The 14054-nt window shown below is 45.7% G+C and overlaps 1 protein-coding gene across 1 annotated transcript; it reads left to right on the forward strand.

Annotated features, from left to right (window-relative positions):
- Window positions 1–1346: 1346 nt before the first annotated feature.
- On the forward strand, window positions 1347–13032 carry pprc1 (PPARG related coactivator 1; the record flags this gene model as incomplete). The annotated part of the gene is made up of 14 exons (XM_083694481.1): window positions 1347–1427; window positions 3872–3976; window positions 4149–4298; window positions 4604–4675; window positions 4884–7134; window positions 7310–7363; window positions 9586–9646; window positions 10000–10067; window positions 10191–10893; window positions 11009–11206; window positions 11419–11497; window positions 11704–11825; window positions 12205–12356; window positions 12536–13032. 14 exons carry the CDS (start codon window positions 1347–1349, stop codon window positions 12637–12639), a joined length of 4200 nt encoding a protein of 1399 aa, XP_083550607.1. The 3' UTR covers window positions 12640–13032.
- Between the last annotated feature and the right edge of the window lie 1022 nt (window positions 13033–14054).

Consider the following 14054-nt stretch of genomic DNA (forward strand, 5'->3'; position numbering starts at 1 on the left):
TTCCTCCCTCTCTCTCTTCAGTCTATGAAGATACTTTTGCTTGTTTCATTGGCCATGTGTGAGTGCTGAGAAGAGGGGAGGTCTTTGGCAGGCATGGCTCAGAGCACTGCACTCATCTCCGATCAAACATGGCGGAGCAATGCAACTTGCCACTAGAAATAAGGGGGAAGTTGTCCTGAACTACTGATAAGGGAATTTTAGGAACATAATTGCTTTCATCCTCCTCCATAATAGTTTAGGCTAGGATTAGGGGTGAAATTAAGAAAATAATAATAGGATTACATTTACATCATTTAGCAGAGGCTCTTATCCAGCGCAACATATGATAAGTGCATTTGTCTAAATTAAGTGAATCAACTATACATCACAATCATAGAATGTAGGATTTTCTTTAAAGTGGCAATCTGGAATTGGAACATCAATTTTTTACTTTTAAATTATTGCTATAGCCATTGAATATTGAAGAATATAACTTATAAGTACCTTATGGGTTCAGTTCAACTGTCTTACCCTGTCAGAACAGAAAATATAAGCTTGTTTTCTTCCATTGTTTGTAAACAGTGTAATTGTAGACAAACGTTTTATAGCTTTAAAACATGGTTTAAAACTATAATTTTGAGTAAGAGTAAGTGCCATATACTGTCACAGTGCTAGAGAAAGGGAAGAAAACTATTGTAAAATAAAGTGTGTGTAAGTGTGTGTAAACTGTAAAGAACAGTTTGCACTAGAATAATTACTAAGTAGGCCTACTAGGCTACAATCGCAACAAGTTACTATTCTACCATTACTGATCACATAAAGATGATAGTGGGCTACTAGAATAACTACTTAACTATCATTTACATTTACATTTATGGCATTTAGCAGACGCCTTTATCCAAAGCGACTTACAACAAATACATTTGTTTAAGTAAGTGAATTATCTATCCAACAGTCATTATAAGACAAAGTAATCAATGCTCACACCAGGGGCCATTGGCAGTCATATCACATTTTTGGGGGCTGTCAGTCGTAATTCTTGCCAGTATAATATTAAGTTAGTTTTAATAACTGTTGCAGCCTGCAGAAATAACAAATGTTATCTATCCAACAGCCTTGTAGAACCTGTAATAATAATTATGTGGTAGCACCCGTCCCCATCAATGACAGAACCGCCTGACTATTCGGAATGTTCAGAACGCCTTCACACTGCAACAGGCGGGGCTGAACTACGACCCGGTGCATCATTTTGCCGGGAATGCAAATACCACGTGTCTCCGGTCTCCGGTCCCTACGCCGCCGCCGGTCTTGTTCCTGATGCACGATTCACATTTTCACACAGAGCGAGCTGCGAGCATAGTTGCAAGATGGCGGCGCGGTGGGGAGCAGGCGAGGAGATTTTAACTGCCTGCAATATGGAGTTTTTCTCCACAAATACACTAGACGAGGTAGAGTACAGTAATCTGATGTTATTACATATCGTATTATTGATATAATCATACGTGTAATTGTGCGTTATGTTTGTGTCCGGGGCAATCTGTTGAAAAGGATGCGCTGGGAAAAGTGACACGTGGATACGGTAAAGCAGTCTCATCAAGGCATGATTAGCACTCACACTTGTCTTTGTTGGTGTGTAGGAGTGTCGTTTTTTTGCATTTGCAAGGGTTTCATCTTTGTATGTTGGTTTATGTTGTTATTCGGTTGTTAGCTAGGTCTGTATCATTTTAACGAACGTGCTCGGCTCATCGTTAGCCTGCTCTGTCTGGCCAACTTGGCTAGTAGGCTAGCTAGTCGGGATGTGTGCTTCTGTGTATTTTGTGGTTTATTCATTGATACCAGCTACAACGTTGGCAACAAGCAATCGTTTTATCAGTGGATAATAGGTAGTTAGTGCCATGGCTGGACATTTTAGAATGTCTAGTAAGTTACCAGTTTTGCACACTTGACTACCTTGGCATGTGTGTAAACTAACTGGGAGTTGTCCGGTTCGTTTTACAAAGGCCATTGTTGACAGTTAGCTTGATGTACATTTTTAGAGAGTGACATGTCAATGCCAACAAATCTAACAATAATTAAATCGGCTTACAGTCTTCTTTAGGTCTGTAATGTAGCCAGCTAGGTGTACACGTTGACAACCTAGCCCTAGCAGCTATTTTGTTTAGGCCTATAATCGATGCATTCACACGTGGTTTAAAATATGACGTAAGCCATTCATAAAGTGAATTTATTCGCGACTGCAAGTGTATTTTAGGTAAACAGTAACATACACATTTGTTTACATATATTTGTCTATGTAAGTTAGAACATTTCAGCGAGTAAACAACTGACAACTGTGTTGTTGACATTTTCATCTTACAACATTTCTTTCGGGAATGGCACTGTCTTGAGTCAGTCAACAATGATTTCACCGTAACTGATGGCATCAGATATAATTTGAGGACTTTGTAACTAACGTTGTAATGCTAGAAATGTATTGGACGCCACCATGATCACCAAGCTCATTCATTCATTTACTCAACACGTGGGTTAGTAGTGCAGTGGTGAATTACTTGTTGTTTATGGCTCTACATATTGATTCATTTACTCAGTCATCCAATAACTCCGCATCCGTTTTTGTTATTTGTATACAAAACAATGAGACCATGGAAAACATTTAATATTTTAGCACGAGGATGTTGTACATGACTGTTTGATTCCACGAGGGGCCACCTCGCTACAACTCCCTGGGCTGCGTTTGTTGTAGTTCAACACGTGGTATGGCATCTCTTCAGGGCGAGGTGCGGCGTGTCTGCGCACAGTCCGGTGATGCACGGGCTGAGTAACACGTGGGGTTACAGTAGAGCTTTCCGTTTAATTGAGTCTTGGATTGGATTCCTTTCACAATAAGTCAACACAGCTATTGATCTGGAGAGTATTGTTTCGTGATAATACCAATTTCCAATTACACTGGCATGTTTTTCCCCTCAAATTAAATGGCATTGTTCAGTGTCCTACTACCATGTCCAGGCCGATCTCATGTCTAAAAGCAGGTCCTGGTGATGGACACAGATTATAATCGAAGAAGATCCACACTGCCCTATTTGTGTTTTCCAATGCTCACTGCCACTGTAAACCTGATACATTTATTGCTCTTTTGTTTATATGGTAAAATCTCTGGTTTCTCTTCTATATATAACCTGAATGTGCATAAGCTACATGCCTACATGTTTCAGCCATTAGCAGCACTGATGCATCAACTTATTGGATTTATTTGTTGGTCAGCAGCCAGACCATTCATTACCTTGCTGCTCATTAGGTCTTTGCTGATGGAGGCACAGCACAAATTAATTGATTCATGAAGAACTGCTTCCACTGGTGCCATTAAGAGGTCTAATTTAATAGGGGGGAGTTTTTTTCCTGCTGTTGTACTCTTTTACTTTAATTCGGCCTACTGGTTTGTGTTTGATTATTGTTGTTTTTAGCTGTAGTGAACATCTGGGACAGTTTTATTGTGATAATGGGACTAGCACGTCCATTTGATGTACTAGTACAGACACACATTTGCTCGGTCTGAAACAGAAAAACAGTGGTATTTTGAATTTTTCATACCCTGACTGGAGCAAAATACAAACACCACTAACTTGAACCCTCTGCCCTTTTGGAATTCCCTTTCAAAAGGTATTTACCAACCCTGGAACAAATCTACTCACCCTCTCTGATGCACTGTACTTCTACATGCCATCCGGACTTTGAGCTACTCATTATTTAATCTTTAATTTAGATTCTATTGCAGTTGGTCTTGGATTCTCCTCATGGTGTGCGTGTGTGTGAGAGAGTGTGAGTGAATTGTCTGTTGTGACTGCATCTCCTGGAATTACATACTCATAACCTGCCCCCTCTCTCCCTCCCCCAGACGGTGAACAGTGTGGGGCTGAACTCTGGGGAAGCCCTGGAGGCCCTCCACAGCTGCTTGGACCCCTCCATCCTGTCCATCTTCGAAGATGCTCCCACAGGAGAGGTAAGAGCGCTAACAATAATTAATCTGTTATTGAAAACTGCCTATCATTTAGACGATTTATTGATGTAAGTGTACCCCCCTTCTGTTAGTATCACTTACATATAGTTTAATTAATTTATACACTCTACGGCTTCCTATGGGCACTACATAACTAACTTGTATATTTTTCCAGGCTAAAGGATTGGACGAGGAGAGTGAGGCGACACTGCTCACAGCTCTGACAGAGATTCTGGATAACGTAGATGATGAAAACCTGTCCCCCTTTGACACACTGCCCGATTCAGACCTGCTGTCGGGTCAGAAGGGCAGGGAACACTCTCCGGTCAGTCCCCAGCTGCTCCACACACACACTTGTTCCTGGACGTCATACAAACTCTCGCACACACATTCACCTCACCCGACCCCAAGCTTCACATGCACAGCTGAGGGGGGGCAGTAGCAGCTGTTATCCTTTGAGTCCAAATAAGATACTGAAGTCAGGTGTGCTAGCCAGTATTTGTTGATACTTCTGGTTTTTGTTTTGTTTTTTAAATTCAGAAGTAGTTTATTTAGATGGTCTTCACAAGGGTTTTGTTTCGACTTAGCTTTTCTGATGTTTTTATTGTAATGTTGTTCCTCTCCCTGTAGCTGAGGAGAATGATGTGTCTGTCCCGGTCTCCGCCAGAGAAAGACAACATAAGATCGTTCTCCGCTGGAAAGGTAGTTAAAACGAAGCCTTTTTTTATTTATTTTTTTATCATTTTTTAACTTGGTCGCCCTAGTGAATGTAGTGTTTCAGTATTGAGAGAAAAAAGGTGATCGTGTCATGGCAGTTCACTCTACGTATGGTTGTATTTTGTAACTCAAAGCTGACCAGAGCAAATTAGGATCAGGTTCTATTCTAACCCAAGGTCTGTTTGTCTCTCAGAGTCTCCCCAGGACACAGCCAGGGTCTGTCCAGAGGAGTGATGGAGAAGAGGAGGAGGATGGAGAGGCTAGTTCCCTCACTCTTAGCCCAAAGAGCCAGCCCTTATCCCCAGAGGAAGAGCTGCTTTGCTGGGGAGGCCTGTCCCTCCCTCTCCCCCTAACCCTGGAGCAGGAGACAGTGGATGGAGAGAGTGTGTCCTTGAGCCTTGGGGATCTTGTCAGACATATGCACCCCTACTGTATGGCTGTGTGTGTGGAGGGAGAGGAAGAGCAGATGCTGCCTGAAGGAGGGATATTTCTAGAGGTGGTGGACCAGGGGGAGCATGGAGAGCCTATACTGGCCATTCCCGACATGGGCCTCCCTCTCTCTTTTCCTCATCTCTCTCTGCCGATAGCAGACGACTCTTCCGAAGGGGAGCAGAAGGTTTCATATGCGGCCATCTTGGAGATGTCAGAACCGGTGCTGGTTGATGTCACAGCTGAGGAAGCTCCAGTGGAGGTTGCCTGCCCTGTGACCCTGACCCAGAGTTCAGAGGTCAAGGATGAGAAGGTGATCATCAGGAGACCCAAGGAGGAGATGGAGGAAAAAAGTCCCTCTCGGAGGAAAAAGAAACGGAAAAACAAAGAGATCATACCTGTACCTGTGGAGGGAAGGGTCCTGAGAAGCAGCTCTGCTAGGAGAGCAGCACCGGAGCTGCCCAAGAAACCTGTGAAAGAGACCATGAAATCTGAGAAGGAGAAGACCAAGACGAAAGTGATGTTTGTTCCCGCTGTCTCAGTGCCAGCCCCTGTCACACTGAGACATAAGACCAGGCCAAACATGCAACATGCTGAAACACACTCAGAAATCACCACCCTCACAACACTACCAACACACCCCAGCATTAGGGTCACAGCGCACATGGCTTCAACCTCTGACCTGTTGCCAGTGAAGACAACCCCTGAGAAGTCCCAACCCAGCCTTCTTCCTTCAGGAACCACAGCTGAGAGACCTTCCCAACCCACTGAAGCCTCTAAAGCCCCAGACTGCGACAAGACCCATGACTTTGCAGAGTGCCCAACACCTCAGGCAATCCCCCAGTCCAACACTCAACCTCCAGTTCCTCAGGAATCTCTGGCCCTCCAAGCGCCAATTATCCCCAATGATGTGGACCCCCTGGCAACCCCCCAGCCCAGTGAGCCAGCCCCGGAGCCTAAGCCCAAATCCCTCAATCTACAACAATACCGCCTGCTCCGCCAGCAGAAGAAGCCTGCTCCCATGGAGAAACAGGAAGACCACAGTACTAAGTGGCCCAGCCTTCCGGAGCCCCCTAAAGAGCTGCCCCTTATCCCCTGCTTGCCGGACCCCAGGGACCCACGACGCCCTAACTCCCTACCAGGGAAGAAGGAGCTGATTGAGATCAAACCTGCATGGCAGCCCATGGGTCCTGGTGCACCACCTACACCTGCAGCACTACTGGTACCCCCAGCATACATGGTGGCGTCATCTAGCAAGGTTGCTATTGCCACCCCTGCCCTCAAGCCTGTGTCTGCTCCAGCCCAGCAAGTGGCTGCCCTGCAACCAGCTAAAGTTTCCCAGCCCCCTGTGGCTACTGCCTCCAGCCAAGTCAAGTCATTACCCCCAACATCCAAGACCCCCTTTGCCCAGCATATTCTGCCCCAGACCTGTGGTTCTCTGTCTGCCTCCCAGCTTGTGTCTCCAGCAGAGAAACCATGTCCTGTGGACAGCAGGGTAACATTGCTACAGAGCAGCCCCACACTCATCCCGGCAGAGACACAGAAGGTCGTCCTACAACAGCAGTTGACCCTGTCCCACTCTGCACCCTCAGCAAGCCTGGCTGTAATCGGAGCGAGTCCTCAGCCTCAGCCTTCCTGCTGTAAACCTGTGGTCCCCATTGAAGCCCCCTCTAAAACCACTACAAACATCCACAAGCCCAACACCATTGCTGCTGCTTCAGCTGCTGTATCTCCCCTGAAACCAACTGCTGCTACCCTTAAGATGCCTCAGCTTGCTGCTGGTACCCCAGTGTCTGACCCAGCCAAGGCTTCCAGACAGACCTTCAAACCCCCAACCCCAGCCTCAGGCGTCCAGTCGTCCCCTGTCCTGGCTGTCTGCCCTCTCATCCCTTCACAATGCCAGACGGAGAGGCCTGTGGGGCCTGCAGCTACAGTGAGAACCACCCCAACACGTGGGGCTCCTAAGGCCAAGAGCCCCACACAGGAGCTGATTGAGGCCTTCACCACTGAGATCGGTGAGCAAGGAACCACAATCTCGGGTAGCTCATAACGATGGCAGCCTTGATGGCAGCTTTGTCATAGATTTTGATGGCTAATTAGCATGTGAACCATCAGCATTGCACCTTTTTGTTTTTCTCCATGGAGATGGTACTGTAGTATATCACTGATGTTGTGGTGTTGTTGTCTCAGGTATCGAAGCTGCTGATCTGACCAGCCTGCTGGAGCAGTTTGAAGAGACCCAAGGTGAGTGACAAGAACGCTCAGTTTCTCTCCATTTTCAAATCCTCATCTTTGCAAAGCAGCATCACTGTCATTTCATACGGAACTGTACAGAGGAAACATCTCTCCTAATAGAACTGAATGGGGAGACATCCCCTCTAATAGAACTGAATGGGGAGACATCCCCTCGAATAGAACTGAATGGGGAGACATCCCCTCTAATAGACATTTACATCACATTTGCATTTATGGCATTTAGCAGAAGCCTTTACCCAAAGCGACTTAGAACAAATACATTTGTCTAATTAAGTGAATCATCTATCCATCAGTCATCATAAGAAAAAGTAATCCTTGACCAGAGGCTATTGGCAGAAGAAGGATGCTAGAAGAAGGAAGAATTACTTTTTTAATTTATTTTTTATTAATTTATTTACAGTAGAGAAACTTGTATAGGGGGGAAGTGGGGATAAAGAGGTGTTTAGGAGGGACAGGAAGACGTAGCCTGAAGAGATGGGTCTTCAATCTACAGCGGAAGATAGGTAGTGACTCTGCAGTCATGACAGCAGTGGGAAGCTCGTTCCACCACTGCGGCGCCAGGACAGTGAAAAGCCGTGATCGAGTTACTGCATCCACATAGAGGCGGCGGTGCCCGGCGGCCAGCTGAGGTTGAAGAGCGGAGTGATCGGGCAGGGGTTTGGGGGCTGACCATTGCTTGCAAGTAGCAATAGAACTGTATGGGAGACATCCCCTCTAATAGAACTGTATGGGAGACATCCCCCTACATAAAACAACCTGAAATTCAACTCAAAAGGGTTGTCTGTTTTCCTGCGATTATGAAACCCTAGGGGCCTGTGCTCTGCTGTTACCGTAATGGCCGTAGTGTTGGCTAACTGCTCAGTAGGTCGCACGGTTCAGCTTCAGGCTAAATCTGGCCATCGCTAAATCAAGGATCACTTTCACTCACTGGTTTGCTACTGGAGGGAAGTGAGGTGCAGCGTTGCAGAGCTATCTCTGGACAGGACTGATGGGTGAGGGAGTGGAATGTGAAGGGTACAACTCCTGGGGTTAGAGGGCTTCCCCAATTCCAGGACTTGCCCTGACCCTAGATTAATTTTGATTTAAACATTCATTTGATTGTCGTCTGAGACATGTATAAGGCAAATCAGATGAATGTGTATGTATAAGGATGCTGATAGTGTCATGGCACAGATCTGTTTCATAATCAACTGTTCAATTGTTGTCAATGTGTTGGAAGGTGTCGTACTATAGCCATTCCTGGAGGGTTTTCTGGATAGTGGTTGGCTGGGCCAACATGCAATACCTCTGGCCTAAGTATGAAGATATCTGTGTTCTGTCTTGACAGTGACCATATCTAATCTCTCATGAGAAGTGCCCAACTGCTTCAAGTTGGATGCTTTGAGTTGTGGATTCAAAAATTGATTGAGTTCAGAAATTAGCCTAAATGTTATGACTGCTTTTGGAAGTTGTACTAAGTGGAAACCCACAGTTTCTTTGTTTTACTGATGTTTGGGTTTGTAGAAGAGTGATGTCTTTGAGAACAGAGGGTCATTCCCCACAATCCCCAGGATGGTTTTGTCTAAGAGAGGACTGCCCCTTAAAACCATTTCACAATTTTTGCTTCCCTTTAGGAGGTGTGTGTGTCTCTGCCCCATTATGAGAGGTCAGAGCAACTGCTTTGTGCTCCTGTCGGCTGAGCTGCTGGAATTCTGCCCTGTCCGCAAATCCATTTAACTCTCGCCCTGCTGTCTTTGTCTAGGCGGATGTATAGGCCCCCACCAGAACAAGTGGCCAGACGTGTGTGTGTGTACCATTCTGGCAACTCCCACATTACTGTCTGTCAAGCATTATGGCTCAGTCATCTATATAACTAATAGATATTCCTAAATTCTACATAATGTGCCAGAAGAGTTCATGAATGCTGTAGAAAATGACTAATCCTGGCATCTAAGTAGCAAACATGCCTTTGTTCGTGAGTCTTCCCTTATTAGAGCGTAATTGTTGTCAGTCATTGCCCGTGACTTCCCTGGCAACGTTCCCGCTATGCTTGTGTTCCCATCCCATGTGCATAGACCGGTCTGTGCCCGATAGGGTTTGTTCTATGGAGCTTATTCTGGCCCAGCCTGACCTGTGTCCAGTCATTCATCTCACATCCCTCTTCTCCTCTGTACCTCACTCACGTCTGTCCCTTGCATTACTCATCTGCTCTCTTCCCCATTTCTCTCCAGCCAAAGAAGAGCAGTGTTTTCCGGAGGTCTCTGGTAGAGCAGCTGCTGTAGGAAACTCCAGGTGAGTTACCCTACAGCTGCCACGCTGCTCTGTGTGTGTGTGGTAGAGCAGCAGATGTAGTTAACCATCTCAATGGGTTCCCCTACAGCTGTGTGTGTGTGTGTGTGTGTGTGTGTGTGTGTGTGTGTTTCTGACCACCAAGACCTACCGCAAACTGAAGACGTTGTTTGGCCCCAGGATGGTTGTCCAGCTTTTTCGTCTTGCACGCTTTTTTTTCTTCTTTTTTTTTTTCTTCTTTTTTTTTATTCCTCTTCTATTTTGTTTGTTTTGCAGTAATAATAAGTAAACCTTGAAACCACCTGAGGTGCGAGAGTGATGTTGTGTGTTGACGGAGTGTCGTGTTTGTTTCATAGTGTGGAGCAGCCTTCAGAGAGAACAGCAGTGGAGCGTGTGAGAGGTCATGACCTGGCCAGCACTGCAGGTAAGAACACCACAATACCTCTGGATATTCTCACGAGCTGGTGGTACAACATGTATTTACCAGAAGCATTTCGCTTCAGGTTGAACTGAGACTGAGCTCTCCCTCCTCCTTCTCCCCCCCCAGCTCTGACTCCTCCAGCCACTCCCCCTCACCAGATGTGGAAGCCCCTGGCACCAATGGCCCTACTAGGGAAGAGCAAGACCGCAGAGGGGCCCAAACCATCCCCCTCCAAGGCCATCCAGATCAATGCCCGGCCTCTGCCCTCCAACAAGCTCCGCAGCAAGCCCACTACCCCTGCCACTCCTGCCCTTTCTGTGGCACAGATCATGGCGTTCTCAGACCACGACTACTGCCTCCCTCAAAAAGAGCCTCCAGCCGGAGAGTCAGGGAAGCGCTGGAATGTAAAACAGCAGCCTGCCATTACCATCAAGCTCCCCACCCCCACGGCACCCCAGCGAACCCCTGCTGCCTCACCCCAGACCCTCTCTTCTGCCATGGACATGAAGACGGAGCAACCACCCCTGATCCAACCCCTGGATGACAGGACTGACCGTGCTCTGAGGAGCTCGGTGCTGGAGACCCCAGATGCTTCTCCCACACGGCTGGAGACTGAGGCTGCTCCCCTGGAGAGGAGTCCAAGGCAAGAGAGGTCCTACCGAGGGTACGGCACTACCTGTTCCCCCAGCCCTAGGCCTAGCCCCCAGGAGCGGAAGAGGGGCAGGCCTGTGAAGAGAGTTAACCACCACTCCCCCAGCTCTGGCTCCAGTTGCTCAGAGTCTGCCTCTCACTCCTCCCAGTCTAGATCCCGTTCTCCACCAAGAAAGAGGTGAGACACACTCTTCCCCTCATCTGAGCATAAAAATAAGTAGAGCAGAAACCAATAGTGATATCCAATGTTTACACCATTCATTTATACATTACTGACACACCTTCTCCACCAGGTACCGCCCTCGTCACTCTGAGAGCAGCTCCAGTGGGTCTTCCTGCTCCTCCTCTCGTTCCTCTCGCTCTGTCTCCCACTCTCCCCCACGGAGAAGGAAGTACTCCTACTCGTCCTCTCGCTCTGGGTCCTGGAGTCGGTCCCGGTCCTGCTCACCCAGGGGACGGGCCCAGTGGAGGAGAGACAGCAGACAGCACAAGTAAAACAAACAGGACATTCATCTGGCTTTAATTGTTTAGCTGTGCAGTAGGGGATTTGTATGTTCTTATAGTCTATTGTTTTGGCCTCAAGATTGGTCAGCCTGAGTTGAGCAAGTTTTTCTTTTTTTACACATTCTTTGAAGGGTGACTTGATGGATGTTTACTGGAATATTGACTCAAGTCTCCCATTCTGTTTGCTCCTCTCTTACAGCCCCTCTCAGAGACCCGGCTACCGGCACGACTCTCAAGAGAACAGTGAGGAGGTGAATAGGCGCAAAGAGAAGGCCATTGTAAGTACACACAAAACTATATTTGAAAATGAGGACACTTGTATGAACTTCTTTGGTCACAGACCAGTGCACTCAAAAACACAGCCCAAGTTTACCATGCATTGCAGCTGTACAGCACATGGACAGATGTGACCACACAGGGGCAAACATTAACGTAACCTTCAAAAACCATGTATATCGGCTGACTGATATTTTCATTTTCTCAGGAGGAGCGCAGGGTTGTTTACGTGGGCCGAATCCGAGGAACAATGACTCGGACAGAGCTGAGGGATCGCTTCTCTCTCTATGGAGAGATAGAGGAGTGCACCCTGCACTTTAGAGACCATGGGTAAGAGCAGAAAACCTGTGGTTACCTGTGGTTTCTCTTGGCCAAGCTACACCAGGCTTGTTTATAACTGGAGCCTCCTGACATCCTCACCATGTTGCTCTTTTAAAAGCAAGCCACACTTCTGCGCTTTCAATAGTTGAGTCTCAGTGTCACATGTTGGCCTATGACTGTGCTCCTTACTCCTGGTCCTGGAGAGCAGTGTTCGGCCTTTTGTCCCAGTCTTGAAGGAAGCTGATTGGCAGGAGTGCTGGTCTAGAACAAACGCTTTGATACTCTGTAGCTCCCCATGAATGAAGGAACCTGGACAAAGATGAAGGAACATGGTGTGTGTTTACAAACCATGCATTTCTAATGTATGTTTTCCATCTCTCCATTGCAGGGACAACTATGGATTTGTGACGTATTATGATACAAAGAACGCGTTTACAGCCATTGAAAATGGTGGAAAGCTCCGCAAGCCTGATGAACTACCCTTTGACCTCTGCTTTGGGGGGCGTAGGCAGTTCTGCAGGACCAGCTATGCTGACCTGGGTAAATGTTTTACATTTGTTAAGTGGATGTGACACAGATTCAGGATAGATGGTTTTGATGTTGTACTGACACTTGTACTGAACATTGTGGTTACTAGAAACTAGCAAATAATTTCGCTTGCATCTCCTTCAAAATACCTACAATGATGTTAACAGTTTTTGCCTTCTTCTTTCCTCCAGATTCAAATAGAGAGTACGACCCATCGCCTAATATGAAGGGGAGGTTTGATGCACTTGACTTTGACACTTTACTGAAGCAGGCCCAGAAGAATCTGAAGAGGTAACATAGAAGGCCGGCCACAGGAGGCGACAGATAGACGCTGAACTTACCTCAGAGTCGTTGGCTGGCTCCCAACCTCCAATGCTGCCTTTACCTTTACCTGTCATTTTTTTTGGTTGTTTTTTTGTTTTATTTTTTTGTTTTTGTGTTTTTGTTTCTGCAAGCTTACACCTTCTATTGAAGTGAAGATTTGTATGAAAAGTAAAAGAGCAAAAAAAAATGGAACAACTATATGGAAAAATAAAACATTTTTAAAAGATAAATTTATTTAAATGTATAATCTGACTTGCCATGATGTATGGAATATAATCATTTTCAATATGGGGAAATAAGTTGAATGGAATTGTTCCTGATGGTGAGAGGTTGAATTACATTAAAAAAAAAGAACATAAATAAACCAAAAACTATAAAGAGTTTGTCTTTTAATAGGTCACAGCAGACACAGTCTTGTGCTACATACGACTTGAGGTCTTTTTTAAATAAATGGCACTCATTGGCTTTTTGAAAGTGTTGGTAGTTAGGTTTTTGATAATTTGATCATTAATGAATGCTTTACACTTATTACATGCATTTTTAAACACCATGCCACCACTATCAATGTAGAAAAATATTATAGGCCTATTCTGTATGTGTGAAGTGGTTTAATGGTAGATGTACTTCTACTTAATCACTCCAAGCACTGAGTTTTTTGTATTTTGTTTGAGGTTGGCCATCGGGACGCAATCAAGGGTTGTCCAACTCATAGAAGAGATCTGGGACACGGCGTTAGTGGCTCTACCAGAGTAGGTCCATGTCGTCAATCATACGGTAATTAAAGGTAGACTGGGATATGGCATCAGTGGGGCGCCGCTACCAGAGAGGAGACGGAGACAATAAAAAAACGAGGAAAAACAAAACGATGATCTAACTCCAGAATGCATATTTCGATGGTGTGCATGTGTCGATGTCTAACGAGCGCCTTACAGTTCAGATTTTTACTTACTCCAAAAATCTTTGCTAAAAGTTGATGTGACTTCCTAGCATGATGTCATATCCAGAAGTCTACCTTTAACAATAAACCAAAGGGTTACATTATCTCTGTTGATTTCTCAGTCCTCTGATATTTAAAAATAGACAATGTCACACTAACAGACTTTATAATTAACCCTTTATTTTAGGCAGGGTAGCCCTGAAAAGAGAATTTGTCATCAATCCAGATCCCTAGGTAATTATAGGATGTGACCCCCTCTATTTGAGCACTGTTCAGGGTATGGACCTGTGGAATTGATATTGTGAGGCCTGGAGAACAGCATATATTTAGCCTCATCCTCATTCATAATAAATTTGTGTGTTGGGTTGTGAGCGATTTCTGAATGAAGTCGAAGGAAGTCTGCAGATTGTCCATAGCAAGCTGCATTGAGGAAGCACATGAAAAACAAT

Source organism: Argentina silus, assembly GCF_951799395.1.
Source record: "Argentina silus genome assembly, chromosome: X".
Lineage (NCBI taxonomy): Eukaryota > Metazoa > Chordata > Actinopteri > Argentiniformes > Argentinidae > Argentina > Argentina silus.